This window comes from Syngnathus leptorhynchus, chromosome 1, assembly GCF_054491065.1.
Source record: "Syngnathus leptorhynchus isolate UIUO chromosome 1, UIUO_Slep, whole genome shotgun sequence".
Taxonomy (NCBI): domain Eukaryota; kingdom Metazoa; phylum Chordata; class Actinopteri; order Syngnathiformes; family Syngnathidae; genus Syngnathus; species Syngnathus leptorhynchus.
Genome location: NC_141195.1, coordinates 4566582 through 4584369, shown reverse-complemented (window position 1 = coordinate 4584369; position 17788 = coordinate 4566582). Strand labels below are relative to the sequence as shown.

Here is a 17788-nt window from a genome sequence, read left to right as displayed (position 1 = left end):
CTTCCTGAGTGATTTAAACAAGTGCTGCTTGTCATTTTGTACTTTACTTATGTACCGTACTTGATAACGGCATTGGCCTCTAGTGTATGTGAAAGACACGGCATTTGCAAAAAAAAAAAAAAAAATTGTCAAGGCTGTTTTACAGACTGATTTGTGAAATAAACCATCTGACAAGTCAAGTCAGGAATGATGCCAAAATTGATAAGTCACAATACAGATGAAATAACGCAAGCTGAAATGTCTCCACATACTGTATTTCACATTTTACATGTCGAAGTCACTTAGATAATGACAAAGTAGAGTGAGTAGAATGATTCCTTGACACAAACTAGGCAGTAGAAACTCAAGTACCAACCTGTTGTTCAGTCTGATTGACACCCAGTAGAAACACAAGCTCAGACAAAAACATGGCCGCCGCCGTGTTGGAATGGATGCTCCTGGTGTTGGACTTGAGACCTCGGAGGCAGGACAGCACCAAAACGGTGAGAAGCAGAGCCAGCATGGACAGCACCAGACAGGAGTACGTGATCAAAGCAAGCGTCTCCAGATCGCCCTCCAACTGCTGCTTGTAAAAGCAACAAAAAATAAATCAGTGGGTAACGTTTCAGGCTGTGAGAAAGCTGAAGCCTATCCCAGCCGTCTTGGCCGGTAAGCAAGGTACGCGCTGAACTGATTGCCAGCTAATCACAGGGCACACAACTATTCACACTCACACCTACGGACAATTTATAGTGGTCAATTCACCTACTATGCATGTTTTCGAAATGTGGGAATAAACCGGAATACCCTGAAGAAACCCACGCATGCACGGGGAGAACATGCAAACACCACATAGGAGGGCCATAGGATGGAATCTGACCCACGAGCCCTGCACTGTGATACAGAAGTGTTAGCAAGTAAAGCTATAGTATGTTTTAAATCTGAGGTTTGAGAGCATCTAAAAGAAAAATCTACAGTATTTAGCCTTCACCTGTCAAATGATGACACAAAATAATCTGTCAACATTGAATAAATAGATGTTTTGATATAAATAAGATCACGATCTGTGAACTACAGACAAAAATACAGCTTAGAATGGCAGTGGATTGCAAACACAATACCGTAACAAACCAAATGATCCTTTTACAGTAGTATTTGCTTTAGTTTAAAATTCAAAACAAAGACCAGGAGGCAACGAGCCTGTTAAGTATTGCTTTCAAGCTTATTGCATTCCGCTGCACCACCATGTGATTGAGACCACATAATAGTGTGTACATATCACAAACCTCTCTTTGCGAACTGTCCATCAGCACTCCAAAGGTGCCCAGCCTTTGACACTGACAGCGGACATGTGACGTGTTCCTGTATACCACCATACAGTCCCTTACTGTCCAACAGCCTCCAATCTCACACCTGCAGGGCCACAGAACAAAGACATCCATGAGAGAAGATAAACATTACTTAATTAATATATTAAGTTATCTTTATTGTTCGTCTAAATCTGCGACCTTACAATAAAGTCCAGCATGTCCTTTCTGAATATCAACATTATTCATAAAACCTCTTTAAAGCAGAGGAGGGTAAAATACAGTCGATGAGCCAGCTCTGGTTATTCCTAACAGCGTACATCGTGGAGGCAAAAAAAGAGCCGAAAGTCACAGCAACATAATAATTTTTGCCTGATCTACAAATGACTATAGGCAAAACTCTCTGTGTTTTAAAAAGTCAAAAGTGGCCTTTGAGGACAAACCTTTTCCCACCACTGCTCGAAATGCTGAAGATAGTATACTGTATAACGCACTGAACTACGATTAAAAACGATTGTGAACTGACTGGCTGCTGTGGTTCCACTGCACACACAGCGGCTTGCTGCGATTGGCTGTTTCTAGTAGCTTAAACTCCAGTAAGATGGGCTGGTCCAAATGTCCGCCCACAAAAGTTTGATTGTTGTAGACAGAGATGGTGACCACTGGGGAGTTCATGACTGGGTGTCTAGGAAGTCTGGAAACAAAAGAGAGTGTAAGGTTAATGACCTCATTCAGTGAGGTCATCTTTTACAGTCTGATGTAGAGGTTGAAATGTTCTAAGGATAACTCTCCTTTTGTATCTACAGGTAAATACTGTAGGCCAAGACTATCAAGAATTTCCCATTATGAGGGATGTTTGATACTGCTTTTCTTCATACCAATATCACTATGAGTATTCAATTCTTGAGTAGTCATTAATACCAATTCTAAATACCATTAGTGCTACTGATATTTTTGATGCATATAATTTTTCCCAAAACAGTGACAGATCATTTTAAAGAAATACCTACGTATATCGCAATATACATTTTTTTATTTAAGGTACAGTGTGTGAAAAGACCGTGAACTTGTTGATTCTCACCTCACTCCTCGTCTGTCCGTGTGATATTTAGGAGGGAGTGCCCCGCCCAGACTTCGGTAGATGAGCAAAATCACGATTGTGATGGGCGGTTCAACTGTTCTCCGAGCTGCAGTGTACTCTGTCTGATTGGCCGAGATGCTAACCGTCGCTTGAACAGCATTAGAAGGAGGGACGTCTGAGAGAGAGAGAACTCGGTTAGTATTTTCTTTGTCGGCAACTCTCGCAGTTCTTCATATTTATGTGTGTATTCTCACGTTCTTTCTCTGTGCGCTCCTTTTCCTTCCAGTTGTGTTGCTGTTGTCGTTGTGGCATGAGCGCAGCGGGGGGCAGTATCACATGGGTGTATGGATCCCACACGGCCTGACTACGAAACAGTGTCGTGTGGTAACGTGGAAAACGTCGCCGCACGTGGGTGTGATTCTCCACCCGATCCAGATTCATGACTAAAATACAGAGGAAACAAAAAGTTTTTTTTTTTTTAACCAAATCCCTATCTTTGAGCCAAAGGGACGATAACACAGTCACAGGTTCTACATTTGCAATAATGTAAAAAGCATGCGCCATGTCAAAACTATATTTTGACAGTAAAACTAAAAAATAATACAATTGTTCATCATAACAACCAGCTAGAGGTGTGTTTTTGAGGCGCATTAGCCATTACAAATATTTTGTATTTTCCAATAAATTTTGTCCAAATTATAGCTCTTGGTTAGTAGTAAGTACATTTAAAAAAAAAAAAAGGAATACAAAACCACTCTATGGTCTTGAAAATTGAGCAAATTTGTTCATTTGATAGGTTCAAATCTAAAGGCAGGCCAGTGCTAAAATGCTTTAGGCGCTGTACATGGAAGCTTCCATTCCAATGATGAATGTGTGCGTGCGTGCGTGCGTGTGTGCTTGAGTCATCTATCTCTATGCTGCTGCCAGCTCTTCTCATTTGCGTCCCCCATTCATTCTCGCCCATTTCATGGCAGATCATCCGTGAGGATTTACATCTTGATGCTGTCCACTCAATGTTATCGTGCTTGACTGATGGTATAGCTCCATCATGTCTGTATGCGTGTCACCCTCAACTCACCAATATTGGGAGCCACCAGTGCCACAGGGTTGAGATATGTGAGCTTCATATTTTGAGCCAGATTCTGCGTGTACCGTTCCAGCAACTCAGACAATTCAGCCGGACCGCTCACAATGTGGTTCTGACCCTGGGCGAGGGCGCGCCAAAGCCCCTCTGTTCCAGGAGCCAACAGCACACTGCAGCCCCGTAGGATGTTCTGGAAGGAGCCAAAGGAGTACATTTTGGTGTGAAGATTGCAATGAATACCAAGAAAGCAAAGAAGTAGACAAATTGGAATAAAAGCAGGGAGGAGGAAGAACTACAACACGTGTAATAAGAGATGATAAGAGAGCCTTTTGTTTGCCTGTTTTTGTCATTCTGTATGTGGTTCATATATCAACAGAGAGCACGGGGTGCAGGGGGGGGCTTCATGATACCGCTCCAGATCCAATAAAGTATTGGAGCATCATAATGCTCAGGGGAGAATACTGTAACAAAGCACAGAGTGCAGTGGAGGAGCTAAGAAAGCAACGAACTGTAAAAGACAGAAAAAGGTTGGCTGAATAAATCTACAGAAGGACTGACAAGTAGGAAATGGTGAAGTCAAACCAAGAACTAAGGCTACATCCTTACATTTAAAGATTGATCAGTGAGTTGTATTTAAGAAAACAATCTGCACACAACAGAATCCACTTGCAGTATATTAATTAGATTATTGAGTCACTTCCACAAAACGTACAAAAACTACATCAAACAAATTGAAATTAGCCATGGATGCCCTTGAAAATAAAATAAAAAATAAAACTCCAGTGCTTTTTGCTTGTAGATAAATTGCCAAAATGAAGTTCTTTCTACAGTATGGAATTCTTTTTTCTAGCACGTGTTGCTTCACTCAGATAGAGGACTGACATAAGAGGGCATTCATTTCACTCACTATAGGATTTCCTTTCAGGTAGGGCTCAATTGCCATGACAACTGTAGTCTCGACTGATCGATCAAAGTAATGAAAGTTACTTGAACTGTGATTGCCAAACCTCAAACATCCGAAAACCAACAATAAAATTGGCATCCTTCTTCCATTGTTTGCTTTATTTGAAAGAATGACAGTATCCAGCATGCCCCACAAGTCTTTCTTAATAAAGAGAATTTTAGATTTGTTTTTGATAACTCTCCTTAAAAGAAGACATACAATTTTCTGTCCCAAAAGCTATAAATTTACAATGTGTGCAGAGCTGTGAGAGAGAAAAGAGAATAAACACTGTTGGCATAAGGATGGTGTGAAAATTGAGAGATGAAAAAAATAATGGAGAAAATGCATATCCATTAACACATCAGAAATGAGCATTCCTCCTTTAAAAGGTCAACATTTCCTTGAAGTTGTCATTGTAATTACAAGATGATAATATATTACTTCTCTACCCATGATCGAGTTTCTTTGGCAACTCATTTTTAGTGGTAAAACAATGACTGAGCCCTTTTCAACAGCTTGGTATATAGCCACAGCTTCAAGTGGAGGTGGGCCGCTATAAATCTTCTTCTCCCAGAATCTCACAAAAACTTAGAATACTCCCTCTCTGCATGAATGTGAAGCTGTACACAACACACACGAATTTCTTACTACTACTTAGTACTCATAGTATGATTGCACGACTGGAAAGCCTGTTGGCGTGTTCAAATGCCAACAAGTTCCCACTTTCTCATCATATCAGGCACGTATAATGAGGCTCCGTCATATGACAGGATGACATTTGCAACATTAGATGAAGTGCCATCACAACATCACCTGCTTAAGACTTTAGCTTCCATTGCCACATATCAAGCATATGTAAGCACTGTGGTATGTGTAGCTACATACAATAACTCAGAGGTTTAGTGTGGTGATGCCAACATGAATTTATCAGTAGCACGGCAGTAATCCTTTTTGTAAAATTAAAATCACACACAATTGATCGAGTTTGCAAGGATAAGAGATGCTGGTTTAATCGACTGTGCAGTCGGAGTTCATAATACAGTCAGATCGGGATGCAATTGTCACGGTTCACAATGCCGGAAGGCATGACTGGCGCTGTGGCAGTGCTGAATTTCATAACATGTTCAGGACAATTTTACGCTTTTTGAGTGAATGAATTCAATTGCTTCTTTTCTGTGCTTAGTAAGGCTGGTTGAAGAGCAGTCTATTGATAATGATTTTTTTTTATTGAATCTTAAAATGAAATAAAAGAAAGCTATCAAAAGAAAAAATATAATTCAAAATATCTGGCAGTAAAAACGGTCCAAATTTCCTCTTGGGTGTTTGCAACGTCATGCTGTAGCCTCCGCCTGCAGAATAACAGTCAGTTTGTTTACTGACTTTTTTTTTTAAATCCATATTTTCTTGAGTACAATTTCTATTGATATTGACCAGGTGTCTTTTGCTATATATATTGATAATGAATTATTGCGCAGCGCTAACTTGGCTTTATGAGAAAATGATTTGTTTTTGGAGGCACAATACAGGCTATTGACTGTAGCATATTATTCCAACTTCAAAGTACTAGTCATTTGATCAACCAAAATAACATCAAAATAGTCCTATCCAAACATTGTGCACGTAATACAGTGATATGATGGACAATTTGAATTCAATCAGTCAATGTTGTTTCGAGGAGAACTAATCATTTGCGCGATACGTGAAAAAGCAAGGCAATGAATGATGCTACATTATGCCCACATTCCCCACCTACTGAATTCTAATGTGTTTGTTAGGGTTCAGCCTTCAATATCAAGACCTTGTCCAAGCACATTACTGACACATTTTCTTTCAATGCACTTTAATGCTCCTCTCACGCTCATGTACTCCTCCGTATTCCTCTTTTCACCACTATCCTATATCAACCCTTGCTGCCGATCCCGCAATCGTCATCAAAGTTAATTTGTGTTCTGGTCTGCCTAAAACTTGACAATGGCTAAGCATCTCCTACCTCATTGAAGTGTGCATCCTGAGTGGCGGTGAGTCCAAAGCCACTTTGTAGAGTCTCGAAGGTGAGAAGGCGTGACAACAGTCGCTCTGCGATGAGCAAATCATTCCCATAGAGGCGGCCTGACGCTTCGGTGACATCACGGAGTTGGTGTGCGAGCTTCTTCTCCATGATAGTGTTCAGCTCTGTCTCATTGCGCTCAAGTGAATCCAGCTGGATGAAATATGAAGAAATATGGTGATGTAAATGCAGCTACAATTCAATACTAAATATCTTGCGCTTTCTTTCTATCCAGAGCATTATTTGCCAACGTACAGCAGCATTGAGCTCCACAAATGGAGGGGAGGTGCAGTTGTAAAGGTCTGGCTCCATCCAGCCTCTCTCAATATCACAGTGTCTGATTGCAGCCCCTGTAAGCCCAAGGGCAGAATTTGTGTGAGGTTCCATTCCAAAAGGTCACAAACTAGATGAATTGATTGGAGATGACTCACCCACAGAACCTTTAGGGCACGGGACGGCAGCGGGCAAGTTGAACTTGGTCCGTGGCCACCAGATCCCTTGAGTGATGGTCTTTGGGCAGCCATCATAAATGACTGCACAAAATGAAACATAGAGTAACAATAGATGTGGTGAACTTGCTTTGCTTCACATGCAGACAAGTGTGTGATGAGTAAGACCTATGGACCAGTAATAATAAATTACCCAAAAATATTGGAAGGAAAATAGAGATGGGGCTCACATTGTTTTCTAACTGGAGTGTTTGAAACCACATTAAAAAAAATTCAAGAGACAATTAATGGCTTGTTTCACACCTTTGGCCAGTTGTGACGTGAGGAACAGAATTTGACTCCAGAAGCAGAGAGTACATGGAAGTAGCAAAGTAAAAGTGTACGTGGGGCAAAATTGGATTCTAATTAAAAAGAAAAAATCCTACCCACATGAGAACTCAAACACACCCTCACCTTCACACCCTGAGTTTGTGACCTCAGCAAATGGGTTGTCACAAGTGTTACACTGGCGACCAATCACCCCGGGCCTGCATGGGCACTGGCCAGTCTCGGGGTCACATGTTCGTGAGAAGGAGCCGACTGGGTAGCAGTCGCACGGCAGGCAGCTGTCTGAGCCGCGCGGACGGTAGTGAAACTCCTGAAAAAATGAAAAAAAACCTCATGAAAAAAATTAGCAAACCCACTCTTAAAACTAAAAGTCAAAATAAAATAAAAACTATCAATCCACTTCAATAAAAAAAAAAAAAATGACTATGACTTTGGTACCAGATATCACTCACTTACTGTCTAAATGTGTTTGTTTCTGAATTATTTTTCTTTTATTTTCAACAACACAGATAATTTTCTAACAGTCATATGCCCACAAGGCATGACAAATTCTGAATGACAAGGGCTGCCAGTGTCGACCTGCCAGATAGAGTTGACAGGTGTAGGAAAACATGATAGCATAATGACTGCAATATTCATGTATGTGTCACATAGAATATATATATGTGGACACGGATACATGGGAGATAAAAATCTGATACATTTTCCATGTTATCACACACAGTTCTCAGGGTGATTGAAGGGTAATAGTAAAGATTAGAGAGTGGATCACCAAAATAGAAATGTACACACACACATGGATGACATGGCCCAAGCCTGTGTGCCATGCAAATGATGTTAGTGGTTTTTTTTGTTTTTTGTTTTTTTACACAAAGCTTTTCAGACCATAGTTATTTTATGTAATCTGTGCTTAAAAATAATTTATTCTCATGTATCACAGTTCCATAATACTATAGCAGACTGGGTACAAGTAGCAAAGTGGGTTACAAATTATGCAACGATGTATAAATGATGCTATTTCCAACTTAAACTGGCCTGTAGACGCTCTCAGCGTGCGTCCTGTCCTACCTTGCAGCGACAGTGTCCACTTGTCTTGTTACAGTCTGGGTCGAAGCCATTATTGACATCACAATGACAAGGCCCACAGGTGGGAGATCCCCACCAACCTCTGGGACACTGGTGGTCAATCCTAAATGTGCACACAAGATAGTTGATTTGGTATATAAAACATATATAGTATCTTGGCATCTCATTATCAAAAGCACTGAAAGTGAACGGGCCTCAGAGAACCCTGCATAAAGTTTGACAGAAGTTGGACCCACCTGTGTTGGCAGTACTGTCCATAGTGGTTGTCACCACAGTCACAGATGTAGCCATGTGACGAGCTGGGCTTCCTGTGGCACTGAGCGTCATTTTCGCAAGGATTGAGATGGCAAGCGTCAGTGCAGCCTTTCCCATAGTAACCTGCATGAGAGTGAGAGTGTGTGTGCATAAAAAACACCAACCATGCATCGCGTTGGAATGTGAGGAGCAAATACAAATACTCTTGACATTCATGTACAGCTTATTTACTTTGTCAAACATGTAGGAAGAAAATGTACATTGGTTTCTGTGAAAGATCCGTGATTTTCTCTACAACCATAACAATATTATGTATGCATTATAGACATGAGACGGATGTCGTGAATGTTTTGCGGAAATCTTCATGAATATTTTGCTAGCAGCGAGCATTTTCTAAACACACTAAGGGCAAATATCACAGCAGCTTGTCAACCCTCTGTGTGATAAATACGATCAACACGGTCAGTTCAAAAATCACTTTTTTTTTTTTTGCCCCGAGTTTTAATAATGTATATATGTAGATAGTAGATGTGGAGCTGAGAAACCTTATGAGATTGTATTTCACAAGCTCATTAACAGAAAATTATTTAAAGCACGTCGACTTGATGCCAACCTCTCACACGTACACATGCTCGCAGACACGTTCAGTATGGAATGACACAGATTTCTGCTTTCACACTCACTCACACATGCGCGCACACACACACACACACACACACACACACACACACACACACACACACACACACACACAAAGTCCGTTATCAGAGCTATACATCTCCACTGATTTATCATGGCAACTGACAGTGTACCGTGACGACGGCCTTGGCTTTTTGTTCAAGCACTTATAATGATGGGCCTTGAGATAACAACATGGGAAAATAAAGGGAACCGCTCTCAGATGCAGACAGATTTGAGACTATGCGAACAAAGAAGCAGCACATCACAAAAGATGATAAAGTATGATTATAAAAGACGTTTCTTTTTAAATTATTACACACATCACAGTTTTGGTGGATGTTCTAGAAGTTTGCTTCTGAAAGGGAATCCTTTTACAACATTCACAACCCATTCCGATTCCCTGAGATACTGTCACCAAGCTGAGACGCCACTGGGAGAAATTAATTCACTTAACTGTAACTATGGCAACTGCTGTACATCACAATATGTCGCAACACTTGAGTTAGACCTTTTACTGCTTGTGACTTGCTTTTTGTTTCAAGACTTGTTGATCAGATTTCTGTAACGCACAGACGGAGACCTTCGCCAAGACTGATAGAGTAATCACGACACTCCATTCTTGTAAGTCATGGAAATGCATATTTCAAAGTAGTTATCAAGGTGCAAATTAAACAGATTAATTTGGTTTCAGAGTTGTGATAGACAGGTAATAGGAAATCCAGTTGATCAATGTAGCGAATAAAAGTCAGATATTGATCAAACTGGTTTGGCACCATTGGCTGATCTCTTTTGTTATGTTGACTGCAATCCTGGTTGACTGGCAGCGGTTTTATTAAAAATTGTGAAGAGACAATTTAATTAGAGTTCATGTAACTATCAGTGATTGAAATATTAGTATAGTATCAAGCGCAGGTTGTAGTTATTGCAGCATGTTGCAAATGGCAAAAATGTCACACTCCCGTTTAGGTTTATTGTTTTGTCCGTTGGTTCTTTTCTACAGTGTTATGAGTTCCATTATCAGTGTTGATCAATAATAAAATATTTGTCAAACTTGACAGTTTTTTTTTCTGACTTTACCTGGTTGAGCATAAATTAAAAAAACAATAAGATGATATTTTTACAGAAAGTCTACATGGAAAGATTTGTGGATATGGGTTCAAGAATGATCTATTTGGATACCTTGAGAGGGAAAAAAATACATACTGCAAAAGACAAACTACAGAGATGGTTGACGGGCTGTATTGAACACAATGACCGCTCATATTTATTAGGCGAACATGGGGTTATAGGTTGGTCAATATTGTGAGGTATGCAGATACCCTTGCATGTTAATTTTGTTAGAATGTTTTCAATTGGTAGTTTGTTTATTTTACTTTTAGACATTTATTCAATCGTGAGAAAAGTGCCCTGTTTAAAATTGTGTGCAATGTCTTTTATTGAACCGATTGCATACGTAATCAATTGTATGTGTTTGGCTTATCAGATAAAAGTAAATTATTGAGATCTTAACTCTCTCTTTTTTTTCCCCACCCTCTGTGCTATTATTAAACTTTTATTTGTCTGTAGGGCGCACTCATTGTTCAACTTTCTTCATTTTTAATGATCACTGATAAAAAATAATGAGAACTGTAGTTTAAAATAAACAAAAGCATGTGTGAATATGTGTGCACACACACACACGCCTTTGTGGTGTTCAATACAAATACCACAAGGGGAATTAGCCAATGGAGGATGCAACAGAAGCAGCACTGCCTCCTTGCTGCCTCTCTCAGGCTGCAAAGCCTGAGGCTTCTGAACACACAGTACATCCTCTTCATCCTGCATTCAATACGCACGCACGCACACACACACTTTTCCTTTGCCCCCTTCATATTTGCCACAAGCACATTGTCTCGTTTCCAAACTTTTCCTTCTTTGGTGACTCCCCTCTAACTTTTACATTGTTCAAATATATACAGTATATATAGGACAGACAGACATTTCAATTTACAACTCTACAATATGAGAATTTTCTCGATAAATATTTCTTAATATAAAATACTCAAATACTCTCAAATACTTTTTTTCTCAATCTGCTGACTGATGCTTGCGTGTAAGCAATGCAGAGCTGAAGAGGTTATTTGTATCCTGACACGTGTCTTTTGCAGCTTGTTCTGCTTAATTAATGATTTTGTTTTAAATCTTTTTTTTCCCCTTCTATCTTACTGTTCAGATCTATTCATGAAATGTGTCGCCTGTGTTTTCAGGCTATTTGATTAGACTTTCTCAAGTTCTCTTTCTTCTCGTCTTTTGTATTACCGCCCCAAACCGCTGCTGTTTACATTATTTTCGTCTGCCATCATTTTCACTTCATTAAGCATTAACATTTTCAAACCGTCTGTTCCTCCGCTCTGATCTTCCTCTATCTCTCTTTTTGGGTCATTTCTTCATGTGTTTGCTCCCATTGTTGTGATTCATCTCTCCTCATTTGCCTCAAAAGTTTGTCTTTTTATCAATTTCATTTGGATGAGAACTCAAAACAAGATTAGATATATGCAGTAGTGACTGAGCGCAGTAGTGTTACTACATTTAAGTACGTTTTTCAGGTATTTGTGCTTCACTTTTTTCTGACAAACCTTTTTTAACTTTTACTCCGCACATGTGAAAACAGTTAAATTATCAGTGGTGGGAAAATTTAATGCTATGCACAATGCAAATTTAAGAAATGAAACAGTTGATATCGTTACTTTACTCTCTCTCTTTCTCTGAAGATAGCTTTTGCAACTTTCCCAGGTGGGTGAAAAACAACCAACTCACCAGGTTCACATACGCAGGTGTGCCGCTCCCATTGGTCTGAACAGCGACTGTGGGCAGGACAAGGAGATGAGACGCAAGGGTTCCCCACATTGCAACCAATTTCCACTTTGAGAGTTCTGGAGGGGCGCGGCAGTGGGGGTGAGTCCGGTCTCACACCCAAGCGAACACCCTAGAAAGAGAGACAGTTATTGCATACATATTTTACAAAAACAAATAACTTTCCCCTTATGAGGCCACCCATTCATCAATAATTCACCATTATAGTCTCACCTGTATGCATCCTCTGATCCCATTCTGGACCTCTCCAGAGCCCAACACTCCTCCCACATGCAGGTGTTTCACCTTCAATCCATGAATCTCATTTCCTACGATTGCTGTTCCCTAATGGAGGGGAAAAGATAGTGAGAAGTCAAAGAGGAACAGAAAAGGCAAAAAATGATCATTGTTAAAAGATGGGAAAGAAAAACTGAATTCCTGAACAAAGATCTTAGGGTTTATAAACTATCTGGATCGTATGATTATGTTGGGATGTAGACTAGAATGATGAACTTTGTTTGAACCTTTTACCTTTCCTTGACTCTGAAAAGTTTAACCATTCAGTTGTTGAAACTTTCCAAATGGTGTGGAAACATCCTTGTTTAGTTAGTCATCTAAAATGCTCCACTAGGTTTTATTTCCACGACCTCGTTAAACAATAAACTGAGACCCTCTGCACTGATTGACCAGTTGCTGAGGTGACCACCAATCATGCCAGATGTCACCCCCACCTTGGCCACTCTCACCCCCACCCTTCTTCTCTCAATAAATACTCTCTTGCATGAATCCAACGGCAGACTTTGTTCGAACATTGCTGTACCTACAGTAACGAACAAACTCTCCACTTGCAAGTGTTCAAAGGGCATACTGTCTCCCGTGTGGTTCTTGCAAAATAAGTTAGAGTCAGAACATCTCTAACAAAAGACACATTAAGGTTTTATTTGAATGTCATTATCAAATAGCACTGTATGAAGAAATCAAGGTTATCCTTTTAATGCAAATAAATAAATAAATAAATAAATAAATAAATAAATAAATAAACTCCCAGTTGCAGAAATCTAAAGTGCAATAGTTCTAAGTATTTTTTTTTCATTTTTTTTCACGTGTGATTCTCACCAAGGACACATTGCAGACTAAAAGATTCGCTTTTGAAGATGGAGCAGCACACAGAATAATAGACTCAATTAAATAAAAGAAAACAACCACATAAGATCGATGCACACAGTAACAATGTTCACAACAGTGAATGTGACATGAAGCAGCAGTGTCTGGGAGCATTAGACATCAAGCATGAAATATAAATCAACGGATCCCATTTACAATGTTAGTCTTTCAGCAGTAAGAATTCATGTTTAGCCGACAGTCACTGCCAAGTCATTTCAAAAGTAATCACTGTCAAATTAATGAATACAGTGTATCTTAATGTCATACATCGACTGCTGTAAACATCCTCACCAACTTAGCTAGAAGATTTCAAATACAATCGTTGGGCATTCTTATTCAATGGTCTTCATTCTCACAAGGAAAAAAAATGTTGGTGATTTATCTTTATTATTACTATATACGTAGCTCAGGACTCTGCCTTCAACCGTTATAGAGGAGGAAAAACACTTTTGTTGGGCTACGCCAATACCTAAAATTCTACTTCAGGAGCAACTTTTTTATGTGTAACGTAGATGGGTTTAGTCCGCTGCTCTTCACCCTGCTGACGCATGACTGCACTGCGACCTACAGCAGCAACCGCGTGCTGAAATATGCCGACGACACGACTGTGGTGGGTCTGATCACCGGTGGCGACGAGACTCACAACAGATCGGAGGTCAACCTTTTGGCCGCATGGTGCAGGGACAACAACCTCCTGCTGAACGTCAACAAGACCAAGGAGATTATCATTGACTTCCGGAAGGGTCACACCCACCACCTGCCGCTGACCGTCGACGGTGCTGTGGTGGAGAGAGTGAGCAGCACCAGATTCCTGGGGGTGCACATCAGTGAGGACCTCTCCTGGACCACCAAAGCTGTGTCGCTGGCAAAGAAAGCTCAGCGCCGCCTGTACTTTCTGCGGAAACTCAGGCGAGCAAGTGCTCCTCCCGCCATCATGACCGCATTCTACCGTGGCACCATTGAGAGCGTCCTATCCAGTTGTATCGCTGTGTGGGGTGGTGGATGCTCTGAGTACAACATGAAGGCCCTACAGCGCATAGTGAACACTGCAAGTAAAATCATCGGGGCTCCACTCCCCTCCCTGAAGGAAGTTTACGCCTCCCGTCTCACCCGCAAGGCGGCCGCGATTGTGTGTGATGTGAGTCACCCCGCTCACTCTTTGTTTGTACTTCTGCCCTCTAGGAGGAGGTACAGATGCCTGCGCTCCCGCACCACCAGACTCAGAAACAGCTTCCTACTCCAAGCTGTCCGGATCCTGAATTCCCTCCCCCCTCCACCCTCTGCTGCATGACGTCCTGTTTTTTGGCGCTATGATCTGGCTGTCTGCTATTAGCACGCTTGCTCCATTTTGCTGCTCTTATTTGTCTATTTAATTATTTATTGTTTATTTATTTGGGTTATTTGCTTATTACTTATTTGTTGCTCTTGTCTGTTTGTTTTTACTCTGTGCTATTTGATTGTGAGTGTTGTGTACTGTGTCTAGTCACCGTGGGACGGTGGGAAACGTAATTTTGATCTCTTTGTGTGCCTTAACGTGAAGAAATTGACAATAAAGCGGACTTTGACTTTTGACTTTGTTTTTACTCAGAGAAATTTGATTGGATTTGGGTGCAAATGATAAAAGTGTGCATTATTTTTACTTGAATTTATTTAAACTTTGTAGTTTCAGTCCACTTGTAGAGACCAACCAGATCTGGTAGATTGAACTGCACCTCCAGAGCTGGAGTGGATCATACTTGATTTAGGTATGCACCCTTTGCCTTTGTGAGAGCTTTGGATGAGACATTCTCTCTGAGATCAGCTTTAAAATGAAAAATTGAAGTGATCGTTGCTTTTGGCTTCTTGATACTTACTTGATAAAGTCCAAAGTCAAGGCGAAGAGTGGCAACATAGCGAGTCTCACGGCCACTGCGAACATCTCGTAGTTCTAGCTGCAGGTCGTGCCATCGCCCATCTGCCACCTGAACCTGATCTAACCTCAACTTCACTGGTCTGGTAGAACCCCGAGTGACAGAGAACACTAGCTGACCATTTATCACCTGGAAGAGAATGCGATACATCAGTAAAAATAATCAGGTAGTCGAGGTAGCATGAATGAGACAAAAACTATGAAAGACATGTTTCCTGACCTGAAATAGCAGGCTGGTATACTGGCCGGCCTGAGCCTGAAGCAGTGTCCCTTCTCGGGATCGGGTTCGGAACACCAAACCCAGGTACCAAGGTGTCGAAATAGTGACGTCGTTCTTTAGATCCCACCAGAGGGCACTGTTTCCCAAAAAGCGATGGGGGTGTGGCATCACTGCAGAAAAGATGAGAAGGGATCATGTGTAAAAAGTCAGACATCCTGGATGACGATAATGGTGATGAGTCATCGGATGAATCATTGGACTTGAGAAGAAATATGATGTAGATGACATTTAATATTACTGTGTGTGTGCGTGAGTATGAATAACCCCAGAACCAAGGCATAGTGTAATTATGAGCAAAGTCGACACCTGCAATAATGATTAGACACTGCAATTTGAATGCCGTGCTGGTAGTCAACAGTGCGGTGTTCTCAGGACAGTTGGGAGTCTCTCCAGCGTGTCCTGGGTCATTCCCAGAGAATCCTCCTGGTGGTATGTGCCCGGAACGTCTCACCAGTGAGGCGTCCAGCAGGCATCCTAACAAGATGCCCGAGCCACCTCATCTGGCTCCTCTCAATGTGGAGGAGAAGCGACTCAACTTTGAGTTCCTCCTGAATGACTCATTTGGATCACTTCTATCCAGGATCTGCTGCTTGGTCTCAGATTTGGAGGTGCCAATTATCATCCTAAGCACTTTACACCTCCACTGCAAACCACTTCAATGAGCGTTGGAGATTGCGAGATTCATTCATTCGCCATCTGCCTCTGTTCTCTTTTCAGGAAGTTTGTTTTACTTATAAACACATTTAGCTAACCCTGATCATATTTTCCAGCCTGTCTTCCGCTCCTGCTTATCCTATGTAACAGCTTTTCATTTTCTGCTCAAAATCCCTTGTGGTCTGTTCCACCCTCAAGCTCAACCATAAGCTTCAGTTTTCTTTTGATAGAAAAGATTTTTAAATGATAGGGTTTTTCCCCAAATAGATTTACCCATGCTGCTCCTATTTGACCCTTTGCTCTTCAATCTAAAAAGCCCAGGTAAATAAAGCCCACTGAAAATAGAAAGCACCTTGTTGTAGATTTCATACTATGATCCCTTTCTGCTAACATTTTCATAATAATGTATTAAGCACTGAATGCCATAAGAAAACTATTTTTTGTGACTGAAATAGTCTCTCACCATGGCTGCAGTCCTTCCCTCCGTACCCAAGGGGACAGTCACAGGAGAATGTCTCCCAGTTGACCCGGCAGATTCCTCCATTCTGACACGGATTGGACTTGCAGAAGGGAAGTTTTGCACTGCAGCCTATCATTAACACAGGAGAACACCATATTACATATTTACAGTATTTGCAGGGATTAAAAACGAATACATAGCGAATTGTATGTATTCACAGGGGATAGAGATCGAGCTGGACTATGAATGGCAGAAATCCCCGTATAATTGACAACTATTGAAATGCATCAGGGCAGTGGGGGCAGCTGGGACCAATGTAGTACGTAGACTGCTGTAAGTTATGATGAATTTGTTCAGGTCACAAGCACAGATATGTGCGTGAATTTCATCATATTTCATTCGCAAATATGAAAACAAAGCATGAAACCTTCTGAGTCATCTTGGAAATAAATTAATTAAACGCATCATTATTATTATTATTACCTTCATTATTTTTATTTTGAAATCGTCCCGTTGGCCAGTGTGCTATCGTTGGGGTGGCAGTGGTACAGTGATGACTGGTGGTGGGGATAGATGCATGAAGTCCACTGACATATCTAAATCACTGGCTTATTTTAGATTTAATGAGGATACTTGTTTATGATATCTGTTCCCAAGCCACCCACTGGTCATGCACGGATTGTTGTTAGTCCCAAAAATAGAGCAACGAAAGATCGCAATGGCTTGAATAAAACTGCTAACCTGGCAGAGTTCCATTGTTAGCAATAAACCCAGCCAAGTCCAGTGGTTTGTTGTCAATGTGCAGCTCCTTCATACAGCCGATAAACTCCCTGGTCCCAAATGGGAAGTTGTCTGGAATGTTGGGAACCCCACCCAGAAACAATGGACCAGTCAGGTCAAGAGACCTAAGGAATCAGGAGATATGGATTAAGGATGTTAAGGCAAAATTTTCTCATTCACCCATTGTCAGATAATACAAAAGGACAGGCGATAAGGATTAAACAAACCCATGAAATATCTTGCCTGAGGAAATAATAATGGCAGCATAAGCACGGCTTTTGGGGTGAAATCAAAGGATGATGATGATCTAAAGGGAGGAGGAAAGGAATTGAAAAGAGGAGACAGAAAATAATACAAGGAGATAGATGAAGATTGAATATGAGTGACGTTAATCATCAAGCGGATTACGAGGCAGATGGGGGACAAAGCAGAGAACAGGGGCTAAAAATAAAATAAGGTGCTTCAACATA

At 40.9% G+C, this 17788-nt stretch overlaps 1 protein-coding gene across 1 annotated transcript in view; it reads right to left on the bottom strand.

The window, feature by feature from the left end:
- Nucleotides 1–17788, bottom strand: part of celsr3 (cadherin, EGF LAG seven-pass G-type receptor 3) — a 60740-nt gene that overhangs the window by 10220 nt on the left and 32732 nt on the right. Inside the window, exons 9-26 of the mRNA XM_085925916.1 lie at nt 17280–17443; nt 16542–16667; nt 15365–15534; nt 15089–15274; nt 12306–12416; nt 12036–12204; nt 8540–8681; nt 8286–8406; nt 7344–7527; nt 6873–6974; nt 6697–6791; nt 6385–6594; nt 3446–3641; nt 2622–2810; nt 2368–2542; nt 1813–1980; nt 1266–1392; nt 356–562 (exon numbers count right to left, since the gene is read on the bottom strand). Of these exons, the coding sequence (XP_085782042.1) occupies nt 356–562; nt 1266–1392; nt 1813–1980; nt 2368–2542; nt 2622–2810; nt 3446–3641; nt 6385–6594; nt 6697–6791; nt 6873–6974; nt 7344–7527; nt 8286–8406; nt 8540–8681; nt 12036–12204; nt 12306–12416; nt 15089–15274; nt 15365–15534; nt 16542–16667; nt 17280–17443 (2842 nt within the window). The remainder of the gene's footprint in view (nt 1–355; nt 563–1265; nt 1393–1812; nt 1981–2367; nt 2543–2621; nt 2811–3445; nt 3642–6384; nt 6595–6696; nt 6792–6872; nt 6975–7343; nt 7528–8285; nt 8407–8539; nt 8682–12035; nt 12205–12305; nt 12417–15088; nt 15275–15364; nt 15535–16541; nt 16668–17279; nt 17444–17788) is intronic.